General features: G+C 45.3%; 1 protein-coding gene across 1 annotated transcript in view; it reads right to left on the reverse strand.

Annotated features, from left to right (window-relative positions):
* The window catches only part of LOC147705891 (serine/threonine-protein phosphatase PP1-gamma catalytic subunit B-like), an 82,539-nt gene extending 58,788 nt beyond the window's left edge, over positions 1 to 23,751 (reverse strand). The window contains exons 1-4 of the mRNA XM_086932361.1: positions 23,552 to 23,751; positions 22,804 to 22,935; positions 22,337 to 22,567; positions 21,079 to 21,183 (exon numbers count right to left, since the gene is read on the reverse strand). Of these exons, the coding sequence (XP_086788487.1) occupies positions 21,079 to 21,183; positions 22,337 to 22,567; positions 22,804 to 22,935; positions 23,552 to 23,606 (523 nt within the window). The 5' untranslated portion in view covers positions 23,607 to 23,751. The remainder of the gene's footprint in view (positions 1 to 21,078; positions 21,184 to 22,336; positions 22,568 to 22,803; positions 22,936 to 23,551) is intronic.
* Between the last annotated feature and the right edge of the window lie 374 nt (positions 23,752 to 24,125).

Consider the following 24,125-nt stretch of genomic DNA (forward strand, 5'->3'; position numbering starts at 1 on the left):
ACACCCCTGTAGCACACCTCACTGGACATCCACAGGCACTCTGCTAGGCTGAAGCACAAGCCACGGCTGGCACAAGTTCATACACGTTCACAACGCATTATTCACAAATTGGATTTTTTTGCTCTCAAATAAACGAACCCTGAAGGAGGGGAAACGTCGACATTGTGACTTTTTTTTAATTAAACTCCCATTGGGTGTCTGTGGTAAAGGCTGCATATGTTTCAGAACGACCCGCACCTTACACTGTCTTACTGTGGGGTTTTAGTAAGGCATTTCAGTTCAAAATCCTCATCCTTTTCACCGAAGAGCGCCTCTTTTTGTCTCTGGTTGAGTCCAGGCACGTCCACAGAAAAATGCTGCCGTCAATAGGAAGCTACCGGCGACTGTTCGAGGAAGGCCCCGTAACCGCACACACCTGAACAGCCAACGCTCCTTCTTCTGTACGCGTGCCCTTTCAAACTACGACGCCGCAGTAGCACTATATGAGTCTGTGGCGCTATATATATTAGGGTACATAACAAATTAAACTGTATCGTGCCCAGATTGAGGCATTCTGCTGACCAGATAAAAAGGTTCAAGATCAAAGGTCGAGTGGTTTGTAAATGCCGCCAGAACTCACGTATCATTGAGTATTATTAATGTAGATTCCCTTTTGTATTACCCCCCTAGCTCACAGTACTGTTGGACTAAAAGTTTCAGATGCTTTAGGATAAAATGATAAAACATTATGTTCCATTATTAAACCCAGTTTTTTCGGGACTGTTATAGGTCGCGTTCCTTAGATATTCACAAAATATTTTTTTGTTAATTTTAAAACAGGTTTTGCTTGTTGGAGGGAGGTTTTAACAGCTACTTTTTGCAAGGTTCAGACAACAATGGACAAACGATCACACAAAATCTGTTCTTACTTCAAGGGTGGGGCGAGACAATTCATCGTTTGTTTATGTTGAAGGATAGAGTAAGAATGAATCCTTTTCTAGATTGAAGAATAATGTAAAACAATCAATCTTTTTTATATCGAAGGATAGAGTGAGACAATAAATCTTTTTTTAAACTGAAGGGCAGAGTACAACAATGGAAAGCTGATTGAACCGAGCCTTCCGATTGTCTTCATGGATCAAGCGCTGATTGAAGAACGCAAAGTGAATTTGTTCCTATATTTCTTAAGTGAATATTTCAAAGTCTCTCCATGCTTAGAGACACCATTTGCCTTGGGTCTGTACGCAGCCATGCTCGCAGCCTCGCTGGTCCTTCGCTGCGCTTTCAGCGGGGCAGTACGTGGCCTGCTTCGGGGTCGCCAGCTGGCTCAGCCTAGTCTAACCCCAGCTGCAGCAGCTGCTCGCGATTATTCCCATGCAAAGCATGAATCGGATGCTTAGAAATCAATTTTTCTAGCCTCCACATTATTTGAAATCCATAATTCACAGGAAGACTAATTAGTGTGAAATATGTAAAACAGTCGACTGCGTGGATCTTAAACATGGCTCCTTGTGCAGCAACCATACAGTGGCTGGATCTGGCTAATGCAGACAAAGGGAGCAAGGCTTTTGTCTATCCTCAGTTCCATTGACTTCCAACACCTCACGCTTGTGCACTGGTACCGTTTCGGTGCACCACATTCGGTGCATTCTACAGACCTCATGCACGCACTCAGCGCCTAAGGTGTAGGTTACAATACAAACAATACAACATCACCTATACCCTTCAAAAGGGGCAAAACGGTACCCTGCGGCCAGTGGCACGCCTTGCAGCGGCATTAATCGCTTTATACATTCTAGATTACAGTAGTAATCGGAGTTACACGCCTCAAAGCTCTTCAACGCCTAGTCAGAGGCAATAAGCTCTATTATAAATCCGATTACAGTGCAATATTCCCACTGAAGCCCCTTAAATGCACCTAACCTTCTTCAGTGCCCAACTCTTGCAGAAGACATGAAACTTGTTGTCAGGTGTTACCCCCGGGGGCCCATACTGAGGCAGGAAGGCTTCACCGGCACCAGCACGCTCCAGTGACCAGCCTTCCCGCACAGCCCTCTCTGCACCTCCCGGTCTCTTTTCTTAAACCGAAGCCCCGCTCCCACCACCCCAGTTTGCTATATCTGGCCTAGGGCTAATACTATGTTTACAACTCTCTCCACTCTGATAAGGCAGGTCTCTGGTTTGAGTTCTCGAAGAACAAACAATAAGTTTTTTTTCTTCGTTCCTTTCTGAAACATTTGAGGGAATTACCAGACACCATTTATTAGGTAATGTAAGATGTTTTTCTTAGTCTGCGATAAAAGACTTTAAAAAGAAAACACAATTTGCCTGCTATCGAAAAGTACATCTAAAAGAAAACATGTTCATGTGCAGATGGAATATTGTATTTTTTATTTTTGTAAAGTACTGCACAGTGATACATGGTTACTACATATGATTTGCTTTCATCAGTTTTAGAGTGATAACACAGCCATTTTATTACGGTACCGTGGCTTTTTGGCGCTGCGAAACGCAGGTGTTACAATTACCAAGTTAAACAAGCATTTGCAATGCAATAGGTCTTGCATTAGGAAAGTTTGAGCTATTGGTATTGTAAATAACAAATTTTTTATTTAGGTTTTGTTTTTGAAAATAGCTAAATTAATAGCTTTGTCATTTACAATGCCAATAGTTATAACTTTCGCAAATGCGACACATAGCATTTGTAATGCAATAGGTGTTGTATTTACGTGACTTACATGTATTGATATTACAAATAACAATGGCTTTTAATTTTTTTTCATTAATACTAAATAAAAGTTATTGCAATTTATAATGGCAATAGCTTAAAGTTTTGTAAATAACTTTTGTGAAGATTGTGTTCAGTGTATTTTATTGTGACGAAAATCCAAGAACAGAAGTGAAATGTTAACATTTTTTTGCTACATTTGTAATAAAGCTTGAAACATTGAGAGAACATATTTTGAACCAGGTGTTGAATGGCTGCACAGATTGAGGCTGTGGTGGCGCTGAGTGATGTTGTGATGGCGAACAAGTGATGCTGTGGCGTTCAGTGATGCTGTGGTAGCGCATAGTGATGTTGTGGTGCCCCTGAGTGATGCAGAGTGATGCTGTATGCTATCCTAGGTTTTGTTTTGCTATCCTAGGTTTTGTTTTGCTATGCTATGTTTTGCTATCCTATGGTTTGTTATACAATCCTATGGTTTGTTTTGCTATGCTATGTTTTGCTTTGCTATGCTTTGTTATGCTATGCTATGTTTTGTTAAGCTATGCTAGGTTTTGTTAAGCTATGCTAGGTTTTGTTATGCTATGCTAGGTTTTGTTATGCTATGCTAGGTTTTGTTATGCTATGCTAGGTTTTGTTATGCTATGCTATGCTATGTTTTGTTATGCTATGCTATGCTATGTTTTGTTATGCTATGCTATGTTTTGTTATGCTATGCTATGTTTTGTTATGCTACGCTATGTTTTGTTGTGTTTTGTTAAAGCTATGCTATGTTTTGCTATGTTATGCTTTGTGTTGTGTTTTGTTATGATAGGTTTTGTTATGTTAATGTATGTACAGGAGAAGAGAACAGGAAGTTAGCGAAAGAGGCGGGTGGAAGAGAACAGCAGATCGGCACAGGGAAGAGAACAGGGAGTTAGAGAAAGAGGCGGGTGGGTGGAAGAGAACAGCAGATCAGCACAGGAGAAGAGAAGAGAACAGGGAGTTAGAGAAGGAGGCAGAGTGGAAGAGAGCAGCAGATCAGCACGGGAGAAGAGAAGAGAACAGAGAGTTAGAGAAGGAGGTGGGTGGAAGAGAGGAGCAGATCAGCACAGCACAAGAGAACAGGGAGTTAAAGAAGGAGGGTGGTAGAGTGGCAGAGTGAGGGCAGTAGAGTGAGGGCGATAGAGTGAGGGGGGTAGAGTGAGGGGGTAGAGTGAGGGGGGTAGAGTGAGGGGGGTAGAGTGAGGGGGGTAGAGGGGTAGAGTGAGGGCGGTAGGGTGAGGGCGGTAGGGTGAGGGCGGTAGTGTGAGGGCGGTAGAGTGAGGGCAGTAGTGTGGGGGCGGTAGAGTGAGGGTAAGGATGTTGTGAAGCAGCTCCTTCCACAGCTGCAGCAGGGTTTAATGCAGGTCCATGTTATATTATTTATGGGCTCTCCCAGCTTTAATCTTTGACTTCGATATCATGGCTGAGAAGCTGATAAATCCAAGAAGATACAATGGCAGAGCTGTGTGGTGGGGCGGATTGGCGTCATAAAAGTGGGCTCAGTGAATGAGAAATTATAAAACTGGCAGAAAATAAAATGTGAGAAGCACATGGAGTGATTCCACGAGAGTAAGATGGAAGGAAATAAAACTAGAGACTAAAAGAAGGGTGACATGAAAGTTTTAAGGATAAGAGAAAAGATGATGAAAGGAAGCATTAAGGGATAGAAAAGATAAAAGTAAAGAAGGAAGGAAATGCAAATAAAGATTGAAAGAAGGAGAAATTCAAGATAGAAGGAAAGCTGGAATAATGGAAGGATAGATAACATTATAGAAGAAAAGATGGGAGAATGTATGGAACAATGGAAGGATAAAAGGAAGAATGCCACAATGGAAAGAAAGATGGAAGGGAAGGAAATATTTAAGCACTGAAGGAAAGATAGTAGGATGCTACAGAAGATGGAAAGATTAGTGGAAGGAATTATGTAAGGCATACAAAGTGCTATGAAGTGCATCACGATTTGGATTGACCCATATAGTCTCCTACGTAGGTTGAGACTTTCTCACTTACCGCCATTCAGGCATTTGGCTTGGGAGGTGGGGGGTATTTTATTTCTCTGGCTATTAGCTTGTGCCAGGGTGCCTGTTACTAGAAACAAATATAAACATGTGCAATTGATAAATCAGCAAAATACAAGGGTGTTAACAGCGGAGCACTGGAGTGTGTCCTTCTAAACGTATTTACAAAAGTGCACTAAATACAGTCTGACTAAGAAAATGTATTTCGAGAGCACTTATTTTATCTTTAAAAAAAGCAGTGTGAGATTTATCAAGCCTTGGCACCAGTGCAGTGTCACACAAGTGATGCAAACTGGTACAAAGGTTTGACTTATGATTTCTTTTTCAATGCAAATGCTAATTTGCACTGGAAAGTTGACCTAAAGTAACAGACTGGCACTTTGTGATACGTTGTGTCAAGGAGGTGTGCCATGGCTGGTACCTGGGTGATCAAATACAACCACTCATGAGTTTTGACACAAATCTGTATTTATTAACATTGATAGAGAGGGATTTACATTAAAAAATTATGCCTCCTCTCGGACGGTGTAATGTTTGAGAGAAGGTCCCTTTTTCACCACATGTTTTCAAATTTACATGTGTGCTCAGCGGTACAGCACACATACAAACATGGAAAAGTGTTAAACTTTCTAATCATTTAATTTGTACTGGAAGGTTGCCACTAGATATTCTATGTCTGAGACGCACACCCTGACTAAAGAAATTGGGAAGAGTTAGGCGAGTAACGGAGGCAGATCGGGAGGAGACATCAAGGCTGAGAAGCAGAGGGAGCATGCAGATGCGAAAGGAGAGGCGCAAAGGACTGGGCAAGAGTGAGCATGGGAGTTGAGAGAGAAAAGAGTGATCTATGGGTGTGGTGGGCGGCTAAAGATGAATGAAGTGACTGAGTCCGGGCGGTAGGAGTAGGGACAAAAACCTAACGAGAGGCGTAACTTGAAGATAGAAGGGCTTAGGAGATGAACCAAAAGGAGAGAGCGGAGCAGCAGGAGAAGAGAATACCAGCGGGAGGAAAGGAGAGACGAGGTGGAGAATGAGGAGAGGGACAAGGCTCCGTGGGAGGGGGAGCAAAGGGAAACACGAGAAGAGAAATGTAAAAAGTAGATGGAGGGGACGACCGACATGGAGATACGTGAGAGCGACGGAGAGAAAGGAGAAAGAAACTGAAACATGAGTGAGCCTCGGGATTGTTAGAGAAACAGGAATATAAGAGGACAGAAACAGGGACGAGCTAAGCACCAGGGAAACAAGAAATGATTTGTGCGCCATGGATCTGTGACACTAATCAGTGAGTGAGCTCTCTAAACAAAGAGAAGGAATCATGCTGAAAATAAAAGCAAACGTTTGTCTTTAGATGGGGGGCGCGGACAAAACCGGCACAGACAAATTGTGGTGTGACGTGGCTGGCGATGGCGTGCACGTGCATACTCACAGGAACTGTACGCGATCCGCAAGTTTGGTAGAGTTTTTCAGCTGCCTACTATAATCTCGTCCATCTATCCCTGCGGGATATAATAGTCGAGACCTAAAAACGCGGTCACCTATGCCCGAATGCAGCTGTGTGTTTATTTTTGCATTGCGCTTTCACTTTAATAATAGCAGTTAAAGTGAAAGCGCGATACTAAAATGAAAACGTGGCCACTGTTGCCAAAGCAAACTAAAAAAACGTAGTGCCTACCAACTAATAAAGGAGACAGTGTAAGGCCGCAAGCAAGTGATCCCAGTCCGGGTGGGCCGTCCGAGAAGGAGACCGGGCGGTATCAAACCAGCCTCATTTTCAACCAGACGCAAAGGTTTAACAAACTATGACACCAGCCAATAAGATTGATGGGCGGGGCTTCAAGTCCCCTTCCGAAATCATCTCTATCACAATAAGCCTCGCAGAGCGAGGAGCACATGTGCACTCCAGCGCTAGGTCTGCAAGACCAAAAAATATGCAAATTGATCGCCACTGATGGAGTCTGCTCTAATGCCCTATTTCACTCAGTTAACAAGCCTTATTTATACATGCAGGATTAGCAATTTAGGCCTAGGAGATCTCCTTACTGAGGTGAGCCTGAGCAGATGGCAATTAGCGGGCCGTGGCCAAAACTACTTGTGGACGTCCTCTGCAACGCCCGGCCGCAGTCTGGCTCAGCTGTATGTGCCTCTTGGCTGCTAAGGAACAGCTCGTGTAGGTTCCGGTCGCGGGACCAATTACTGTGGTGCGAGCACAGCAGCTCTGCTCTGCCATGATTGTTAGAAGAGCACTCACTGCAAATTCAAGTCAGCCGCCGGTACCGGTGGGCTCTAATCTAGTCATTACCTCCGCAGCCAAAATGAACAGATTGCAAATTACGCGTTGCAGGGAAAACGCGCCTATAAAAGTGTGTCTCTCAAACTGACACTATCTCATTGGGCACTGTCTTGGGACGTAATTCTGAGCTGTTGGGTGTCATGTGTAATATTGTAGCTGTGCAGAAGCTAGAGCTGCAAGCAGCTGTGCCATCCCCCGTAGCCTGCCGGGAGCAGTACGAACTCTGCGCTGCCACAGCTTTCACAGGCAGTATGGTGCAATTATAGCAGCCTCCGACTTGACAGCTGAACAGGCGCTATAATGCAGGACTATGCATTTCAGTGCGGTGATGCGGACCACCAAACTGAATTCTGTTAGTCGAACGCCTGTTGTGTGATACCTGGCAGGGCTGACAACATATCGGTCAAGAAAAAATAACCAAATTACATTTATTACAGTGCAATCAGATTAACTTGGTAGATTTGTGGTGGTACAGGGTTTCTAGGTATCAACTGGACAGTGTGTATGCACTCTCGTGGTTGCAGGGAGTAGTCCTCTGGCTTATATCAGGCAAATTGTTAAGGCCCGCCACTGGGCATGGTAGACAGCAGCCCCAGCTTTAACTCGCAGGTGAACATGGTCATGGATGTACAGCAGGGCACACACATGAATAGAGACCCATTTGTCTAACTGGGCCACTTCCATTTGTTGGGGGGTGAGGGGGGGGGGGGGGGGGGGGGGGGGAGAGAGAGAGACACGCTAGACATTGTGACGGGGACTGGCTTTTGTGGAGGGGGTGTAACCAGAGGACGCCCTTGGGATCTCACTGGTTCTACCACGTGCTGCTGCCAAACCCACTGAAAGGGACCAACTAAACATTGTAAAAGGCATCAACTGTGGATTTCATGGAGAAGGCATGGTCAGAGGAGGACCCTGGGATCTCACTGGTCTACAAAGTCAACCCTGCATCATGGGCAATAGGCGAACCTGTCCTTCGCCCGCCAGCAACAGAAATAGGCAGGGCAGGACCACCTTCTTTGGCCCTGCATGCGGAAAATGATTGGTCTTTGCTGGTAAGCCTTGCCGCTGTGTTGCTGGTTTCTTTAAAGAATATTTTCCTGATGAGGCTAAATTGACTAAACTGTTTATTGCCATGTGAATTTTTTTTTAAATATGGGCAAGAGAAAGGCAGCCAATAATCCGGAGGATGCCGGGGACGAGCATAAGCCTGCTCAAATTCATGAAGTTTAAAATAGTAATTTACAGATTTAATAGTGGACGTTGAAATTATTCCTAAAGAAAGAAATCCACACACAGGGCAGGCCCCTACAGCCTCAAAATCTAAGATTTCTCAATTTTCTAAAGCGACGTTAAATCTAGCTCATTCCAGCTACACCCTCCCAACCCCACCCCAACTCCAGGCTGCTAATTTACAAAATGTGGTGGAGGTAAGTATGACGGAACCTATCACCTCACATGTCGTTCACACAGCCACTGTTAATAGTAGACTGCAATAAGAAGTTGTAATGGCTAATCGACAAATTTGCCTTATATTCTAGCTTAATTGCTATACCTCACCAATTGATTTAGACAGAGCAAAGAAATGGCACTCTATTTCCAAACTGGTTCCTAATGTTGTATGTCTGGATGACATTAAAGTAATTGTTGATAATCTGAGGAATTAATTTAATACTGTAAGAGATGCTGTTCTTGCCCTAAATACAAGTTAATGAATTTTTTAAAAACTAATAACAGCCTAATGGAGAAACTTCTGTGAAGACAGTTTTGTAATCACTTGGCTTGTCAAAATAAACAGCCTATTTGTACCCCAAGCTCAATCAACTCTGGTGAACGTTTGCAGGGTAACCATGCTAGAGGGAATAATTAATTGTTTTCTACTCTTGTAGCCCCCTCACCTAGTGTTATTGTTCTTAATTCCTTAGGACATGGGGACCTTCTGTTGTAAAGAGTGTTTGTTACGATAGCTCAATGGCTGGTGACAAGGATAAAGCCCCTCCCATCAGTGCGCGAGTTAGGACATATACCTGTACCACATACCGCAAATAGGGATCAAATGAAGCAGCATGTGCAGATATCCTCCCAAGATCGATCCTTTGCATCTCCCACGACTGTAAACCATATGTGAGGGTCTTAGTAAACATGCCCCCACTTAAAACCTTCACTAATGTTCGATATAACAGTTAAAGAACATAGTGACATTAGATAACTAGGAGGGCTGGGGTTAATGCAAGTATTCACAAGGAAATTAATGTTACGTAGGGTAGGGTGCACGAGGTGGAATACCAAACTTTTTCTGGTGATTGTATGGTGGGGAATTTTAATAATAGTTGCACTACTGGCCAAATTGTTGCCTCTTTCGAGGTGAAAAAAGATCCTTCTGTTACAATTGGGTTGCGACCATAGGGGGGTTTCCATAGACTAGGTACTGTGCTTAATGTAAGAACCCCAAGGTCCATTATTTCTCAAGTGAACCGAGGCGTCCATGAGGCACATCCCAGGCATCTTTCCCCTCACTCTCTCTCTCCAATAGATTTGAAGGCCCCATACACTTGGAGGTGAAGTGACTAACCCCCATTGACTGACGTAGATGTGGATTTATGGTGGACTCGCTTTAGGGTCCTATTTCTGTTGATCAGCTCAACTATGTCGCATGGATTGAAGCAGGGCTCAAGGAGAAGGTCAACAACCCGAACTGGCTAGACTTCATTAGGCATTGTCATTTACTGGCCCCTCCAAGAAACCTGGTCTGTTAGCAGCACACCATTTTTTAGATCATTTCGTTCATTTTTTCACCCAGCTATACCATCCTCTTCAGGGAAATCCAAGGCAGGGCTGTGTATTTTAATATCTTTGTCTTTAAACTGTCTAATGGACGAGGTAGAGAAATTCCTTAAATTTAGGGGTGGTATTGCTTACTCGTCCTGATAAAATAAATATTTTGATTTTAAGTATGTACAACTCAAAGGGCCACTCTTCCCATTCTGATGTTACTATTGCTATGGTTATAGATAACCATAAGACGCTATTTTCAGGGTCCGGTTCAAGTTATATTTCATTTACTGCAAAAGTAGTCATGGGTGATTTTAATATGCATTAGTGTCAAAAGGTATGTCAGATCTTTCAGGAATTTCCCCAGGAAATGATTCTTCACCTGTCTACTTTAAACATACTGCTCAAGGGGACCAGGCCATTTTTTTAAATTCAGGCTCTAAACCTGGTTATACCTAGTGTTCAGGTGGGCCCGACTTATGTTGGATGGGGCGGTCAATCAACAGTAGACTACATTTTGATTTCCTTACCCCTTTCTCAGTGTTTAGTTGACTACCAGGCTGTATGGTCTGGTTGGAGTGACCACAAACCCTTAAAGTTATTGTTAAAGTACTGGCAACAGAGGTTGCTTCTGCTGGCTCCTTCCATTAAACTTCTTTCTCCTGTGGACCAAGGCAGTAGTCTGAAATGGATAAAAGTGCTCCCAGTGTAGTTCTGTGGAAATCTATTCTGTCTGATGAGTAATGAGCTTGCGAGGATAGAGAAGTTTTAAATGATTTTTCTGCACTTTGCGATAGTGTGAGGGCTGCCCTCACTGTCTCTAGTCAAGGCCATATTATTCCCAGGGGGGATGCTGGTTTGATGAGACCTGCTCAAAAGCTCATTGTGATTAAATAAAGGCCCTTAAATGTTCCCACAGGGATAGAGGGGAGGTGTCCTTAATGATAATTCCACCTTCTGGCGAGTTCTTAATCATCAATTTTTTGCAGCCGGAGGATGGAACATCTTTGATCTTAGTGACATATGAAGCCAAATAGTATGATCATTTTTCTTGCATCAAATCTTTTGAGGTTGGAACAGAGTCCTTAGCCCAATCTGTTGAAGATAAGGAGCCGGTCAACCCAATCTTTCTTTTCCCGCTGATGAAGTCAGGGGTGTCATCAGGAGATTAGCAGGTAAAAAAGCTCAGAGCCGTGATGGAGTTCCTGTAGATCGTTTCAGGAGTGATGTAACTATTTGGGCCCCTTGTTATCCAAAGTATTAAATGCAGCTGCGTTACTGGGTCATCCTAGCTCATGGGCCCATTCCATCATTGTGTCAATCTTTACCAAGCATTTGAAATGCAATAGGTCTCGCATTAGGAAAGTTTGAGCTATTGGTATTGTAAATGACACTTTTTTTATTCATGTGTTGGTTTTGAAAGTAGCAAAATGAATAGCTTTGTCAGTTACAATGTCAATAGTGTTAACTTTTGCAAATGTGACACCTATAGCATTTGTAATGCAATGTGTGTTGTATTTACGTGACTTAGATGTCTTGATATTATAAATAACAATGGCTTTTAATTTTGTAAATAATTAATACTTAAATAAAAGTTATTGTAATTTATAATGCCAAGAGCTTAAACGTTTGTAAATAACTTTTGTGAAGATTATGTTCAGTGTATTTTATTGTGACGAAAATCCAAGAACATTGCATTTGCACCTACACACACGCAGAGCCACACACACACACACACACATATAGATGTGGTAGTGGTGGATCTGGGGGATATGGTGGTGGTGGTGGTGGTGGTGGATGTGGTGGTGGATGAGGGGGTGGATGTGGTGGTGATGTGGATGTGGTGGTTGTGGATGTGGTGGTTGTGGTGAAGGTGGTGGTGGAAGTGATGGTGGTGGGTGTGGTGGATGAGGTGGTGGGTGTGGTGGATGTGGTGGTGGTGGATGTGGTGGTGGTGGATGCGGTGGTGGTGGATGCGGATGTGGTGGTGGTGGATGTGGTGGTGGTGGATGCGGTGGTGGATGTGGATGTGGTGGTGGTGGATGAGGTGGTGGTGGAAGTGGTGGTGGATGTGGTGGTGGTGGTGGGTGTGGTGGTGGTGGAAGTGGTGGATGTGGTGGAGGTGGATGTCGTGGTGGAGGTGGATGTCATGGTGGATGTGGTGGTGGATGCGGTGGATGTGGTGATGGTAGATGCCGTGGTGGTAGTGGTAAATGGGGTGGTGGTTGTAGTGGATGCGGTGGTGGTGGATGCGGTGGTGGTGGATGCGGTGGTGGATGTGGTGGTGGTGGTGGATGTGATGGTGGATGTGATGGTGGATGTGGTGATGGATGTGGTGATGGATGTGGTGATGGATGTGGTGATGGATGTGGTGGTTGCGGTGGTGGTGGATACGGTGGATGTGGTGGTGGATGGGGTGGTGGTTGTGGTGGATGTCATGATGGATGTGGAGGTGATGGTGGATGTGGTGGTGGATGTGGTGGTGGTGGGTGCACCTACACACACACACAGAGCCACACACACATATAGATGGGGTAGTGGTGGATCTGGGGGATATGGTGGTGGTGGTGGATGTGGTAGTGGTGTTGATGGTGGATGTGGTGGTGATGGTGGTGGATGTGGGAGTGGTGGATGTGGTGGTTGTGGTGAAAGTGGTGGTGGATGTGGAAGTGATGGTGGTGGGTGTGGTGGATGTGGTGGTGGGTGTGGTGGATGTGGTGGTGGATGTGGTGGTGGATGCGGTGAATGTGGTGGTGGATGTCATGGTGGAGGTGGATGTGGAGGTGGATGCAGTGGATGTGGTGATGGTGGATGCGGTGGTGATGGTGGATGCGGTGGTGGTAGTGGATGTGGTGGTGGTGGATGTGGTGGTGGATGTGGATGTGGTGGTGGTGGATGTGGCGGTGATGGTGGATGTGGTGGTGGTGGATGTGATGGTGGATGTGGTGGTGGATGCGGTGGTGGATTTGGCGGTGGATGTCATGGTGGATGTGTGCCTAGAAGCGCTATACCTCCCATCATATAGGTCAACATGTTGCTGCGAATTGTGATAAATAGCACATTCTAGTCTGCTCTACCTGCATGGATGGTTCATCCCATTGAATTTTTCATTAATATAGGTTTTATTTTTTTTTAAAACGATTAAACCAAGACCAGGGTGCAATGTGTTAAATGTGCATAACGGCACAATCACATTACAGAGGCCATGTGACTTTTAGAGACATGTTTCCCTGTGTAACAGTCCTTGCAATGTGCAATCTGAGACAGAAAACTATTTTTCCCATGTCAATTCTGCTGTACCGTTGTAAAAAATGGACTTTGACACTGTAGTCATAAATGTGTGACGGTAGTGCGTTTTAAGTTCCGCTGTTTCAAAAAATGTGTATTATGGAACCAAATTTATTTCACTGCAACGACAGACAACGGGTCGATCTATCGACAGACAATAGTATGTAATTGACGTGGGTAAACGTGGCTGGTCGTCGCCTTTTTTACATGCATCTCCATGTACAATTAAGAAAATGATATCACCTGGGAGGCACACCACTCTCCAACCGAGGATTACATACGTTCAGACCATCTGGTAGAAGGCGCTATATAAATGCAGCAAATCACCAAACCTTCCTGAAAGCACACGGGAAGCATTTCAGGCTCTTGCTGGGCAACAAAGAGCACGAGCTGTTCGCCCATCCCCCCTTCAAGCAGGACTAGCGACCAGAGCCTCCCTCGAGGCGCTTTACTTTACACTCACAGCTCAAGAACACGATTGAATGTATTCAGATAAGATGCTCGGGTGGTGATAGGCAGATGCATCACACCTCGCACCGCCAGGCAGGGCGCCTGTCATCGTGACTCATAATCACAAAATAAAACCAGACGGAGGGCATTGCTGTGGGGAGGGGGGGGGGGTGAGGAGAAATGCGACATGGCGGGCAGGGGAGGGGGTGGAGCGGGGAGAGGGTGTTAAGCAGCTGGGGCCTTTGAAGTGAAGCGAAGCTTCACTTCAAAAGGTGTGGGAGGAGTGCGGCTGAGGGAACAGACGGCGAGTTGGTGATGTGCACGCGCATTTTAGGTCAATGCGCAAGCGCATTGACCTAAAAGCCACGGGCACAGCACCAAATCGCCAAGTTGGGTAAAGTCTGTTTAAGCCCCTATAGAGCTTCGCCAGCGATGCGCATGCGCACAGCAGGCGAGCCCTAAAAAGGGTGACCGGGACGATCCAAGATATTACAGGCCCATCTCTTTGATTGATGAAACTGTCAAGTTCCTGGGTCAGGTGGTCTTGGGAAGGCTGTCTTTCTGGGTTAAGGAGAAATACATCTCCAACTTACAGTTCAGGCCCGGCTTATGCACCATCAATTAGAGTCTGAACCAGCACTTATTAACTCAGAGTACACTGTGATAAAATAAATTAAAAATAAATAAACTGTGGAGATAAAGGGCACCCATTTTCTGAGTTTTATGGCTCTTACCTCTGTTTAATCAGGTCAATTGCTCCAAGCTTTAGTCATTGATTTTGTCTATAGGAGTAGACCAGGCAGGGGGTCTTCCATAGGGGATATCCATAGGGAGATGTCTGCGTCTGAGGATTGGGTGGAATGGCTCCTGTACAAAGTCTTTTCCCATAACCCGAGGAGCAAGGCAGTAGTCCTGGCTCCATTTTTATTTACCATCTGTATTAATCGCTTAGAAGAGGTGCTCTTGGAGAAACAATTTACTGTTCCCCATGTAGGTGCCCATTCATTACCAGTTCTGCTATACCCAGATGATGCCGTCCTTATGTCAAGGACAGCAAAGGGATTTAATTCCTGGAAACCTTTGCGGATTTCATGGATAGTTTAGACCTTTCTATAAATAATACTAAATCTTTTGTAATGGTGGCTGGCACTAAACACATCAAGCAGAAAGCCCTTTTTTGTAACAAAACTAAGAACTCTCAAGTTCACACTTTTATTTACTTGGGCGTTTTGCTTGATGATGGAAACACACGGAGTCCATTGCTAACCTCAAAAAGATGCATGCCAGCATGCTCCTCAGGGTAGTTTCGATTTTAGTGCCAGGTTGGCAAGGACACAAATTAAGACCCCTCTCCATGTTTAGAATGCCAAATGTGTGTTTGTCACATTATTGTAGTGATATTTGGAAGTTTCAGGCTGTAGTGCACATCACACAGGACTACCAACTGAGTTTTTTGTTCCAGTTCCATGTCTTCACGTGAGCAAGCGAGGGAGACGCCGGCTGCCCCGCTACTCCAGGCTTCCAGCTCCAAGCCCCCGACTGGTTGATTGCCACACATAGGGGATCCCACAGCGCTTTTCATCCGTCGCAGGCGGAAGCGCCACACGAGGCAGAGTGACAGTCCCTCACAGAGCACAGACTCCATTCCACGGAGGGTGCCGTTCAGACACCCAACAGCTACAGCACAGCAGTTTCAGCAGCAGAAACGTTTCAAGGTCTCCACAGCCGCACGCTAGACCACTGTAAGGGGTGAGTCCCTGCAGCAGGCAGGCACCACGGCAGTAGCGGTAAAGTGGCAAACGCGGCCGTCATTTGTCAGCGGCCGCAGTGAGTGTGAGCCCTTGGCGGTCTCACGTAGGCGGCCTGATCAGATCAGGTGCAGCCAGTGACAGCCATGTGCGCCTGCCCCCCCCCCCCCCCCCCCCCCCGCTCCCCTGCTGCTCCCCGGCTACTCTGCTGGAACAATTCCCCAACTTTAGGAAAAACCAAACAATTGGGCCTATCCCCAAAGGCTACACTCCGGTAAAAACAACAACCCAAGTATCGCCAATTGTACAACTACCTGCATGCAAATCCAAAATAATGCACAGACGCTTAGTGCTCTGTGCTCCAGCCCAGCACAGATCCAGTGATCAGCTCTTGTCACACGGTGCCTTGCAAGTGCAATAGGCCGGTCAGAGAGTAGGCTACAAAAATGTGTTAAAATCCAGTAATGCGGTCAGGGAGAAAAAGAGGAGGGGAAAAAAAGGACAAACACCCACAAGTCACATCTGAAAACGAAAAAGTTGAGGATAAGGATGGAGCCTTGACTGACATTATGGCCCAAATGCACATTGCACCCGGTACGTCCGCTGTAGATCCTGGCCCACTATACACAGAGGACACAGAAGCCATAGAAGCATGGCACGAGTGCGGAGCCACAACAGACGTACCAGCAGACACGGCAAACAGCTTGGAAACTACAGGAAAAACTCTGCAGAGTCCGCCCCACAAGCCAAGTGTGTTGGAAGCAAGAAAATAACCCGAACGGCTCTAAATAGGCATAATTCCTACCCGAACAGCAGTAAACGGGCACAGATTATGGATTTTCTAAAGGTTGCAATTAAAACTACGGAAGAAAACCGGAGTCGTCGTGTTTACAAACACTCCAAAGCTACTAACCCTGCCGCTTTTGTGGACCTTAAGTCTGCTTTCGATTTGGTACCAAGAGAGAAAATGTGGAAATCCTTTAGACTCATGGGTCTGCCACCTGAACTTCTCGACTTAGTGGTTAGACTCCATGAAGAAAACTTCGCTAAAGTAAGATGGGGTAAACAAGGTCAGGTGACCGATAGTTTTCCAGTTAGACGCGGTGTGCGACAGGGATGCGTGTTGGCACCCACCTTATTTCTTTTGTTTATCAATCAGGTTGTAAAATTCTTTTCCGATACCCCGACTGATGCACCATCTTTGGGCGGGTTTAAATACCCGATGTTGATTTTTGCAGATGACACCCTGCTTCTCTCTAAAACACGAGGGGGGTTGCAAACAGCCCTCAACAGGTTTGCTGAGTTTTGCAGGGTTAATGATCTGCAGATCAACACAGATAAAACCAAATTTATGGTTTTTAGCAACAAAAGCCATATTAAAAGCTCCATTACCTTGAATGGTACCCTGATTGAACAAGTGGATCCAATGACGTACCTGGGTGTGACACTGGACTACCGCTTTAGCTGGAAACCCCAGATTGAGGCTTTATATCTTAAGTTTGTCCGCCTCTCGGGCTGCTTATTACAGGAGCAAAAGAAGTCCCTGACCAAATGTATTGCCCCGGTGATAAAAATCTACGAAGCAAAAATTAATACAGCCATACTATATGGCGCTGATGTGTGGGGGTATAAAGATTTGTCTCTCCTTGTTAAGGCACAAAATAAATTCCTGCGAAATTTGGTGGGTCTCCCTCAATCTACACCCACCAAACCATTGTTGCTAGATTTGGGCTGCAAACCCTTCAATGATTTGGCTCGCTTCCGTCTGGTGGCCCTATGGCGACGGCTCTGGACCACACCAGAGCTTAGCCTATTTGCCAAGGAACTGGACGAAGTTAAGTCATTGTGGGGGGCATCTCGAATCCCCTGGCTAAGGGAAGTAAAATCTGTGCTGGAAGAGATGGGACTCAACCACCTTCGGTCTAACCTGGGGGGTTCCCCCTTTCCCTCTAAACAGGATTTCAAGGACCTACACTGGGCCACAGTAAAGCATCTAGCAGTGGTCCAGTCAGAAGCTTCTAACTTAACTGGGCTTTTTCTGGTACATAAACTGACCCCTTCCTTAGAACCTTACTGGGATGTGATCACTAAAACCCTCGACCGGAAATTATACCACCAGTTCCGTGTCGGGTCACTCCCAGTCAATTCCTTTGCCGGGAAATGGTCAGCGAATTCAAATCATACCCGTCCTTGGTGCCCCAACCATTCGGAAAGCATGGGTCATTTTTTCTTTGCATGCCCAGCCTACCGTGTTCCACGGTTAAAATGGCTTAAACCCCTATGTAGTAATCTTGAAATCAAAGGGTTCTTAGAAGCCATGAGGATATTTTGTACTAACACATCTGAGATGGTAGTGGTCGGTGTGGCCAAGTATCTAGGCTGGGCCTGGATTATTCGAACTAGGAACCCCAATGCCTCTTAATGCCTGTTTTTTACATACTTTATATTTTGTTAAAGCTGATTGCTATTATAACTAGAAGTCTTTATTAAACTGCTTATTAAATTATTAAATTGTTTAATATCTTTTTAGATGAAGAAAACTTTTAGATGATGATTGTTATCATGGTTTTACAAAATTTGTTTTTTTTTATGTACTGTCTTATGAATGGATATTCGAAATAAAGACTTTTGAACTGAACTGAACTAACCTAAACAACCTAACAAATAATGACAAAGTCTTCCAAAATGATGCAGACACGAACCCTTCAGGTGATAGTACTATCAATAGTGAGGGTGAAAGGAAAGAAAAGCAAGAACCCCTGCTCATGGGATTGGACACCACGGGCGACAAAAACAAAGAAATTCATTGCCCCCAATTATTAACACCCAAAGCCCCCATCCTCCAGAAATCTGTCAAAGCAAGAATTTCCAGGTAACTGAGGCACTAATTCATTACCACTTGTCTATCTTGAATATGCCCTGCCAGTCCCAGTGACACCAATCTTCACCCGGATACAGCGGACACATCAGACAGGATGGGCACATTGAAAGTGACCCAACACATCAGTTTAATATAATTACCTCGAGTCCTTTGGGCATGCCATATTCATCATCGGGAGCCAATTCCCCCGTTTGTCAAGATAAACCAGATTCACTTTTCCACACACCGGAGATAGAAGAGCACTTTTGCCAGGATCTCTGCCAGGTTAAACCAAATGATGTGACGTCATGCCAGCCAAATTTCCCAGGAACCACCACCCTGATACCGCCCATCCAAAATAAGTTATCACCCAGCAGTTTTTCTGGCTGGTTGAGCAGAACTAAGTGGTCCATCAATATCTCCAGTCTGGCCTCACCTGCTAAATACAATGGACAATATCAGCAAAGCAATGATCCTCCATGCAGACAAATTGGACACCCAAGTAGACCTCCTAAATATATCAGGGGGGGTCAAACAAAAGTTGCACAGCTTCAATGAGATGATTCCGAAGGTGCAGCGAGACCAGGAAACAGCTTATCAAATGTGTCACTGTCATTGCACCCAAAGAATTGTTAAATTAGCTTCAGTTCCAACTCTATTGATGGAACTAGTGGGCACAACAAGGGAAGTTTTAACCAAGCCCGCAACTTCAACAGAGAAAGTAAAAGAAGCTTTAAAGGAAATAGATTTGGAAGGTCTCAAAAACAGCGAAATAGGATCAACCCCTGTACCAATCAAGGCAATAACATCCATATCCAATTCACCTGGTGTACTTGACAACTCAGGCGCCTTGGATTTTTCACTCCAAGTTCAAAGCAAGCAGTCACCATCAATACAATCAAAAGTACCCAAGTCACTATCTAAACGGGAGAGAAAACAACTGAGAAAGTCCAGAAAGAGCAAACAAACAAGCCAAGCATCAGTTCTAACCCTGGCAACATCCGTTCATAATGGAACTCCTCAAGAAGATAAAGTAATTCAAAATAACATGGAAGCAGCAAGTCTTAAGGAGCAACCGATTTCAGCTCCTATTTTGCCCGCCATTCTTAGGATCTAAAATCACAATACAAGGGAACTATCTCCACCAGAAAAAATATATAGTTAATTTAAACCTGCAGTAAGTAAGGAGAAATACAATCTAAAAATTCAGGCCTTACAATCAAAGAAGGTGAGTGTGGGGAACGAGAGTGAGGAGAAGTAGAGTGAACATGGGGAATATGGATAGGTGAAGAAAATTAGTAAAAGAACGGTGGTGTGGAAGGGTAAGAAAAGACTGACGCAAGCCCTTTCACATTATACCTGCGCTAGGTGTAATGTATACAAAGGGGGCGTATTGACGCAAGAAAGGGTCGTAGAAGTGACGCAGTGAAATCTATGAGATTTCACTGCGTCACTTTTAGGACACCATTGCGTCAAAATCTTGCACCTGCCTCACAGCAGGCGTAAGACTGACGCAGGCCCTTTCACATGGGGCTGGCCCCATGTGAAAGGATGCATTGCTGGAGTTGCATCACGTTTGTGACACACTCCAGCAATGCATCACTACCTCTAAGCACTATTATTATTTTACTGTTTCACTAAGTTGTTAACATGGTCCGCTCCCCGGTGCGCGTACCGGGCGCTCCCCCCGCTCAAATCGAAAAATATATATATATATATTTTTTGCCCCGCGGGGCCCTTTTATGGCCCCCACATCAAACCTAGGGGATCAGGGGGGGGGGGGGTCTACTCTGCCCCCTTATGGTCATTTCCCCCTTTGTTTTTGCCTCCTCTTGTGTCTCGATCTTACCGAGACACAAGATGGCGGCCGCTTCGGACTGTTTCGAATGTTTACAGACACCTGAGAGCCAATCAGCTTTCCGCGCGCAAGCCGCATAGCGCGCCCGGAGTGCTCCCCGGTGCGTGTACCGGGGCGCTGCCATAGATATATATATTTTTTTGAACCTAAATTACTCAAAATCCACTGGAGCACATAGCTTGAGACATAGCAACGGCACATCGGGCTACCAGTCCCTACAATTTTGCCAAGTTTGGTGGAAATCCATTCAGCCGTTCGGGCTAAAAGTGAGGTCGACGACCCTATGGAAATTAGCATGGGGAAAACACGTTTTGGGACCCCCCTTTTATCTCGGCCCCCGCTTGACGAATCCCCCCCAAACTTTCAGGGAAGGACCGAAGCGCCGCGAGGCAAATTTGAGGACATTTTCAGGCAGATTCCTCAACCGGCGCCAAAGTTATTCCCAATAGAATGTTGAGATTTTGCATTGGAAAAAATCCTAACTATAACTACCTACTGGCGACTGCCAGTAGGATATATAGATATAGAGATAGATATATATATATATATAGAGATATATATATATATATATATATATATATATATATATATATGGTTCAGTGGGCCACGTTTCTCCCCCCCCCCCGAATGGAGGGCAGACAAAATGCATGAGCACTAGAGGGACTGGGCTTCAAGATCTCAAAGCTAAAGGAAGTAGAGATGCCCATCCACCCCTTCTAACCAGAAGGGTTGGGATTGGGAGAGGGTAATATAATGGACCACTGTGCCATGGTGGGAGAAGAGGTGGCTGTGTGCAAAGCGAGGGGCTGCTCAGGCAATAAAGATCTGGTCCAGATGGAAATTAGAAACACTGCTTGAACTAGACGATGGGGTCCTTATATTCCATAATGTACCGCAGAAGGAAAGGCTTGTAGCAGGAACTCCTACTGTACTTGATTAAGACTGCTTAAATGAAAAATGTGGATATAATATTATTAGATGCATGCCGATGCCCTGCATAAATGATTTAAAATGAGTTAGGTATTTCAAGGGAGACTATAGGAGAAGCTAGGACACGATTGCTCACCTCCATGGCAGCAGAAAATTTTCTCGTCCACGATAGCAGCAACAGGCAAGCAGTTGAAGCAGTCGGTAAAGGTTTTCCAGAGCTTGATGTTATAACGGCGTTTACCTAAAGAGGAGAGAAACTGACAAACTTAACGTGCAGTCAACAACAGTGGGCGCTACTTAAAGGTGAAGAGTTCTCTACTAATCTGTGGATGCAGGTGGGCCTTGTTTATTCTTCTAGTCAGCATTGCACTACAGACCGATACCTCACCGTATGTCCACCACTCACTGCCCATTTCCGCCTCTTGTAGAAGGCAGATTATGCTAACAGGCTCTTTCAGAAAGCGGCCAGTGCTTTTACATTACCCCCCATAAAGACATCATTGGTCAATCCGGCCAAAATCGCCTAGTGCCAATCCACTGTTTAATACCTCCATGCGGTCACCCTGCGCCACCAACCAGTTAGTTCTAGTTGTCTCTCTGAATACCCCAAGTCGTACAGTGCATTGCCCTTCAGTCTTAGTCCAAATGGTTTAATTTCAAGCACAAATATTTCCAATGTGGAAAAGAGGGGGAAGTGAATTCAAACTAAGATGTGCAATTTATCCATGGAGCATTCAGCAAATTAGGTAATACAGTAGGGAAAAATATAGATACTTGGACCCATCATTTACCAGATTTATATACACCCTGAGAGGACTAAATTATTGACTTTACATTAGATAGGGATAACCGGGGACAAATAAGATGATGAAAAACGATTAGGAAAGCAAAAGGCCAGGTTTGCTTGCCTAGTCTTAACCGTTGCGTGTGCAACTAACATCTTTTCCCAGTACACCCATACCATCCTTGTGCAAGAATAATTTAATGATACCAATATATAAGAAAGCCTCTATTAACAAACTCCTGTTTATCTCCATTTTAAGAGGAACAGAAAGCACATGTTTAAAGTTTATAATGAGGATATTGTTCGGTTTGCTTACCAAAAATCACCTTACACAGGAAATGTAATTGATATCATGATTGCACGAGACTGGTTAAATCTTTTTTTACAATCGTTAGGAATACTGTACTCCGCATATGTGATGCTTTATTATCTATGAAAAGGGGAAGGACTAAATATATATCTCACAACAGTAACGTTTGGTCTCTGAGAAACACAGCACAGTGTTTTTTTTCACCATGAGGCAGACATTAGGTCCTAGGTGTGGGGAATGCTTATTTTGTGCGCCTAAACATCTGACCATGTTACACACATCACAAATACTTCCACGTACATTCATCATAGAACCCATAAATGCGGTTGATGCTGGCACACTCGTGGTTCCCACGCAGCAGGAAGAAGTTTTCTGGGTACTTGATCTTGTAAGCCAGGAGGAGACAGATGGTTTCCAAGGACTGCTTCCCACGATCCACGTAGTCACCTAGAAAGAGGTAGTTACTCTCGGGAGGGAATCCTCCATACTCGAAGAGCCGCAGAAGGTCGTAGTACTGCCCGTGTACGTCTCCTAGAAAGCAGGACACAGACTTCAGTAAGGGGGTGCCAGTGATTGCGATAACATGCTGGGGAAACTCGTAATTTAATGAGATTAGGAGACCAGAAGCAGCAGTAATTAACTTCAGAAAGTAGACATTCTAACAAAGAAGAGTCTAGGATGGTTAGACTAGAGCAAGCGACGAGCAATGAAAACAGAGCATAAATAAAGGCAGACACCGAGCAGGACCTGGTACCCCGAGGCCTCACCACAGATTTTCAAAGGCGCCTCCAGCTCCAGTAGGATGGTCTGGCTCAAGAAAATCTCGCGGGATTTCAGACACAAGCCCCGGATCTCGGTCTCCGCCAGCTGCACATTCTTCCCTGGACGGCATCCTTTCGCTGTACGGAGAGAGAATTACATCAGAAAGGCAGTCTAATGAGCCACCTTCAGTGGGGCCAAGCACGGCAGAGAAAGCCACACGTTGCCACCATAGCCTTCCACATTTGGCCATCGTTTTAACACGTGAAAACAGATACCCAGGAAGCGCCCGAAGTGAGGAGAAAGAAACGAAAAATGCAAAGGAGGAATGAACCCTGCAGCTTTGCTGCTACCATATGGCACTGTCGAGTCCAAACATCCACAGGCCCTAAGACCTCAACACAAATACACAACCCGTGGGCCCCTAGACACCGCAACAAAAATACACAACCCGTGTGCAGCCCTTCCACCATGCAGTGCGGGCGGTGCACACCCTCGCTCTATTAGCGCAGTAGGGGCATTTCTACACAGCCCGTGTGCAGCCCTTTCCACCATGCAGTGCTGGCAATGCACACCCTCGCTCTATTAGCGTAGTAGGGACATTTCACAGACTACACCCTTCACCATCCTGGTCCGTGACTTCTAATTCCGCCCACACCGAACCCTTCGTACCTTCGCCACGGGATCAATGACCCTTCCCACTGCCGCCTCCTTCAAACACACCCAGGAGCCCCCCAATCTCTCAATGGTCCGCACCCTCCAGCAGCCTTTGAATGATGGAGTCTATATTCAGCTTCTCGCTCTCGCCCATGGCCTCCGCACGCGTGAGCGCTTCCAAGTCCTTCGATGCGCCGCCGGCTCTCTGGTAAACGATCACCCGCAACACTTACCGCGCGGCGGCCTTTGCAACCATGTATTTTGTGAATGGAACTGGGTGGCGCCGCTAGTGATTGGTCGAGTGTATAAAGAGGCGGGTTCCTTTCGAACTACAACTGTCTTGATTGGCTGCCCGCATACTTCGAAACAACCCACTGCACTTGGAGAGGAACTCCTTCACGCGCGATACCTTTATGAGCATGGCGAAAAGGGACAGGACAAGGACACTGAAGAAAGATGCAGAAAGTACAGGCTTATAGATAGATAGATACAACCATTGGCAAAGTCACCAGGTCTCCCTTACGCGAGATTATTGGATGTGGAATGTTTTTTAAACCTTGCAGAAATAGCGGTGTAACATCTCTTAATGCCAGGAAAAAAGCGCTATGACGATGCCAGTATTAACTGCCTCACATTTTTTTGTATTTTTTTAAGTCGAGCCTGGGCTGTTCGG

Source organism: Lissotriton vulgaris, chromosome 7 (genome assembly GCF_964263255.1).
Source record: "Lissotriton vulgaris chromosome 7, aLisVul1.2, whole genome shotgun sequence".
Lineage (NCBI taxonomy): Eukaryota > Metazoa > Chordata > Amphibia > Caudata > Salamandridae > Lissotriton > Lissotriton vulgaris.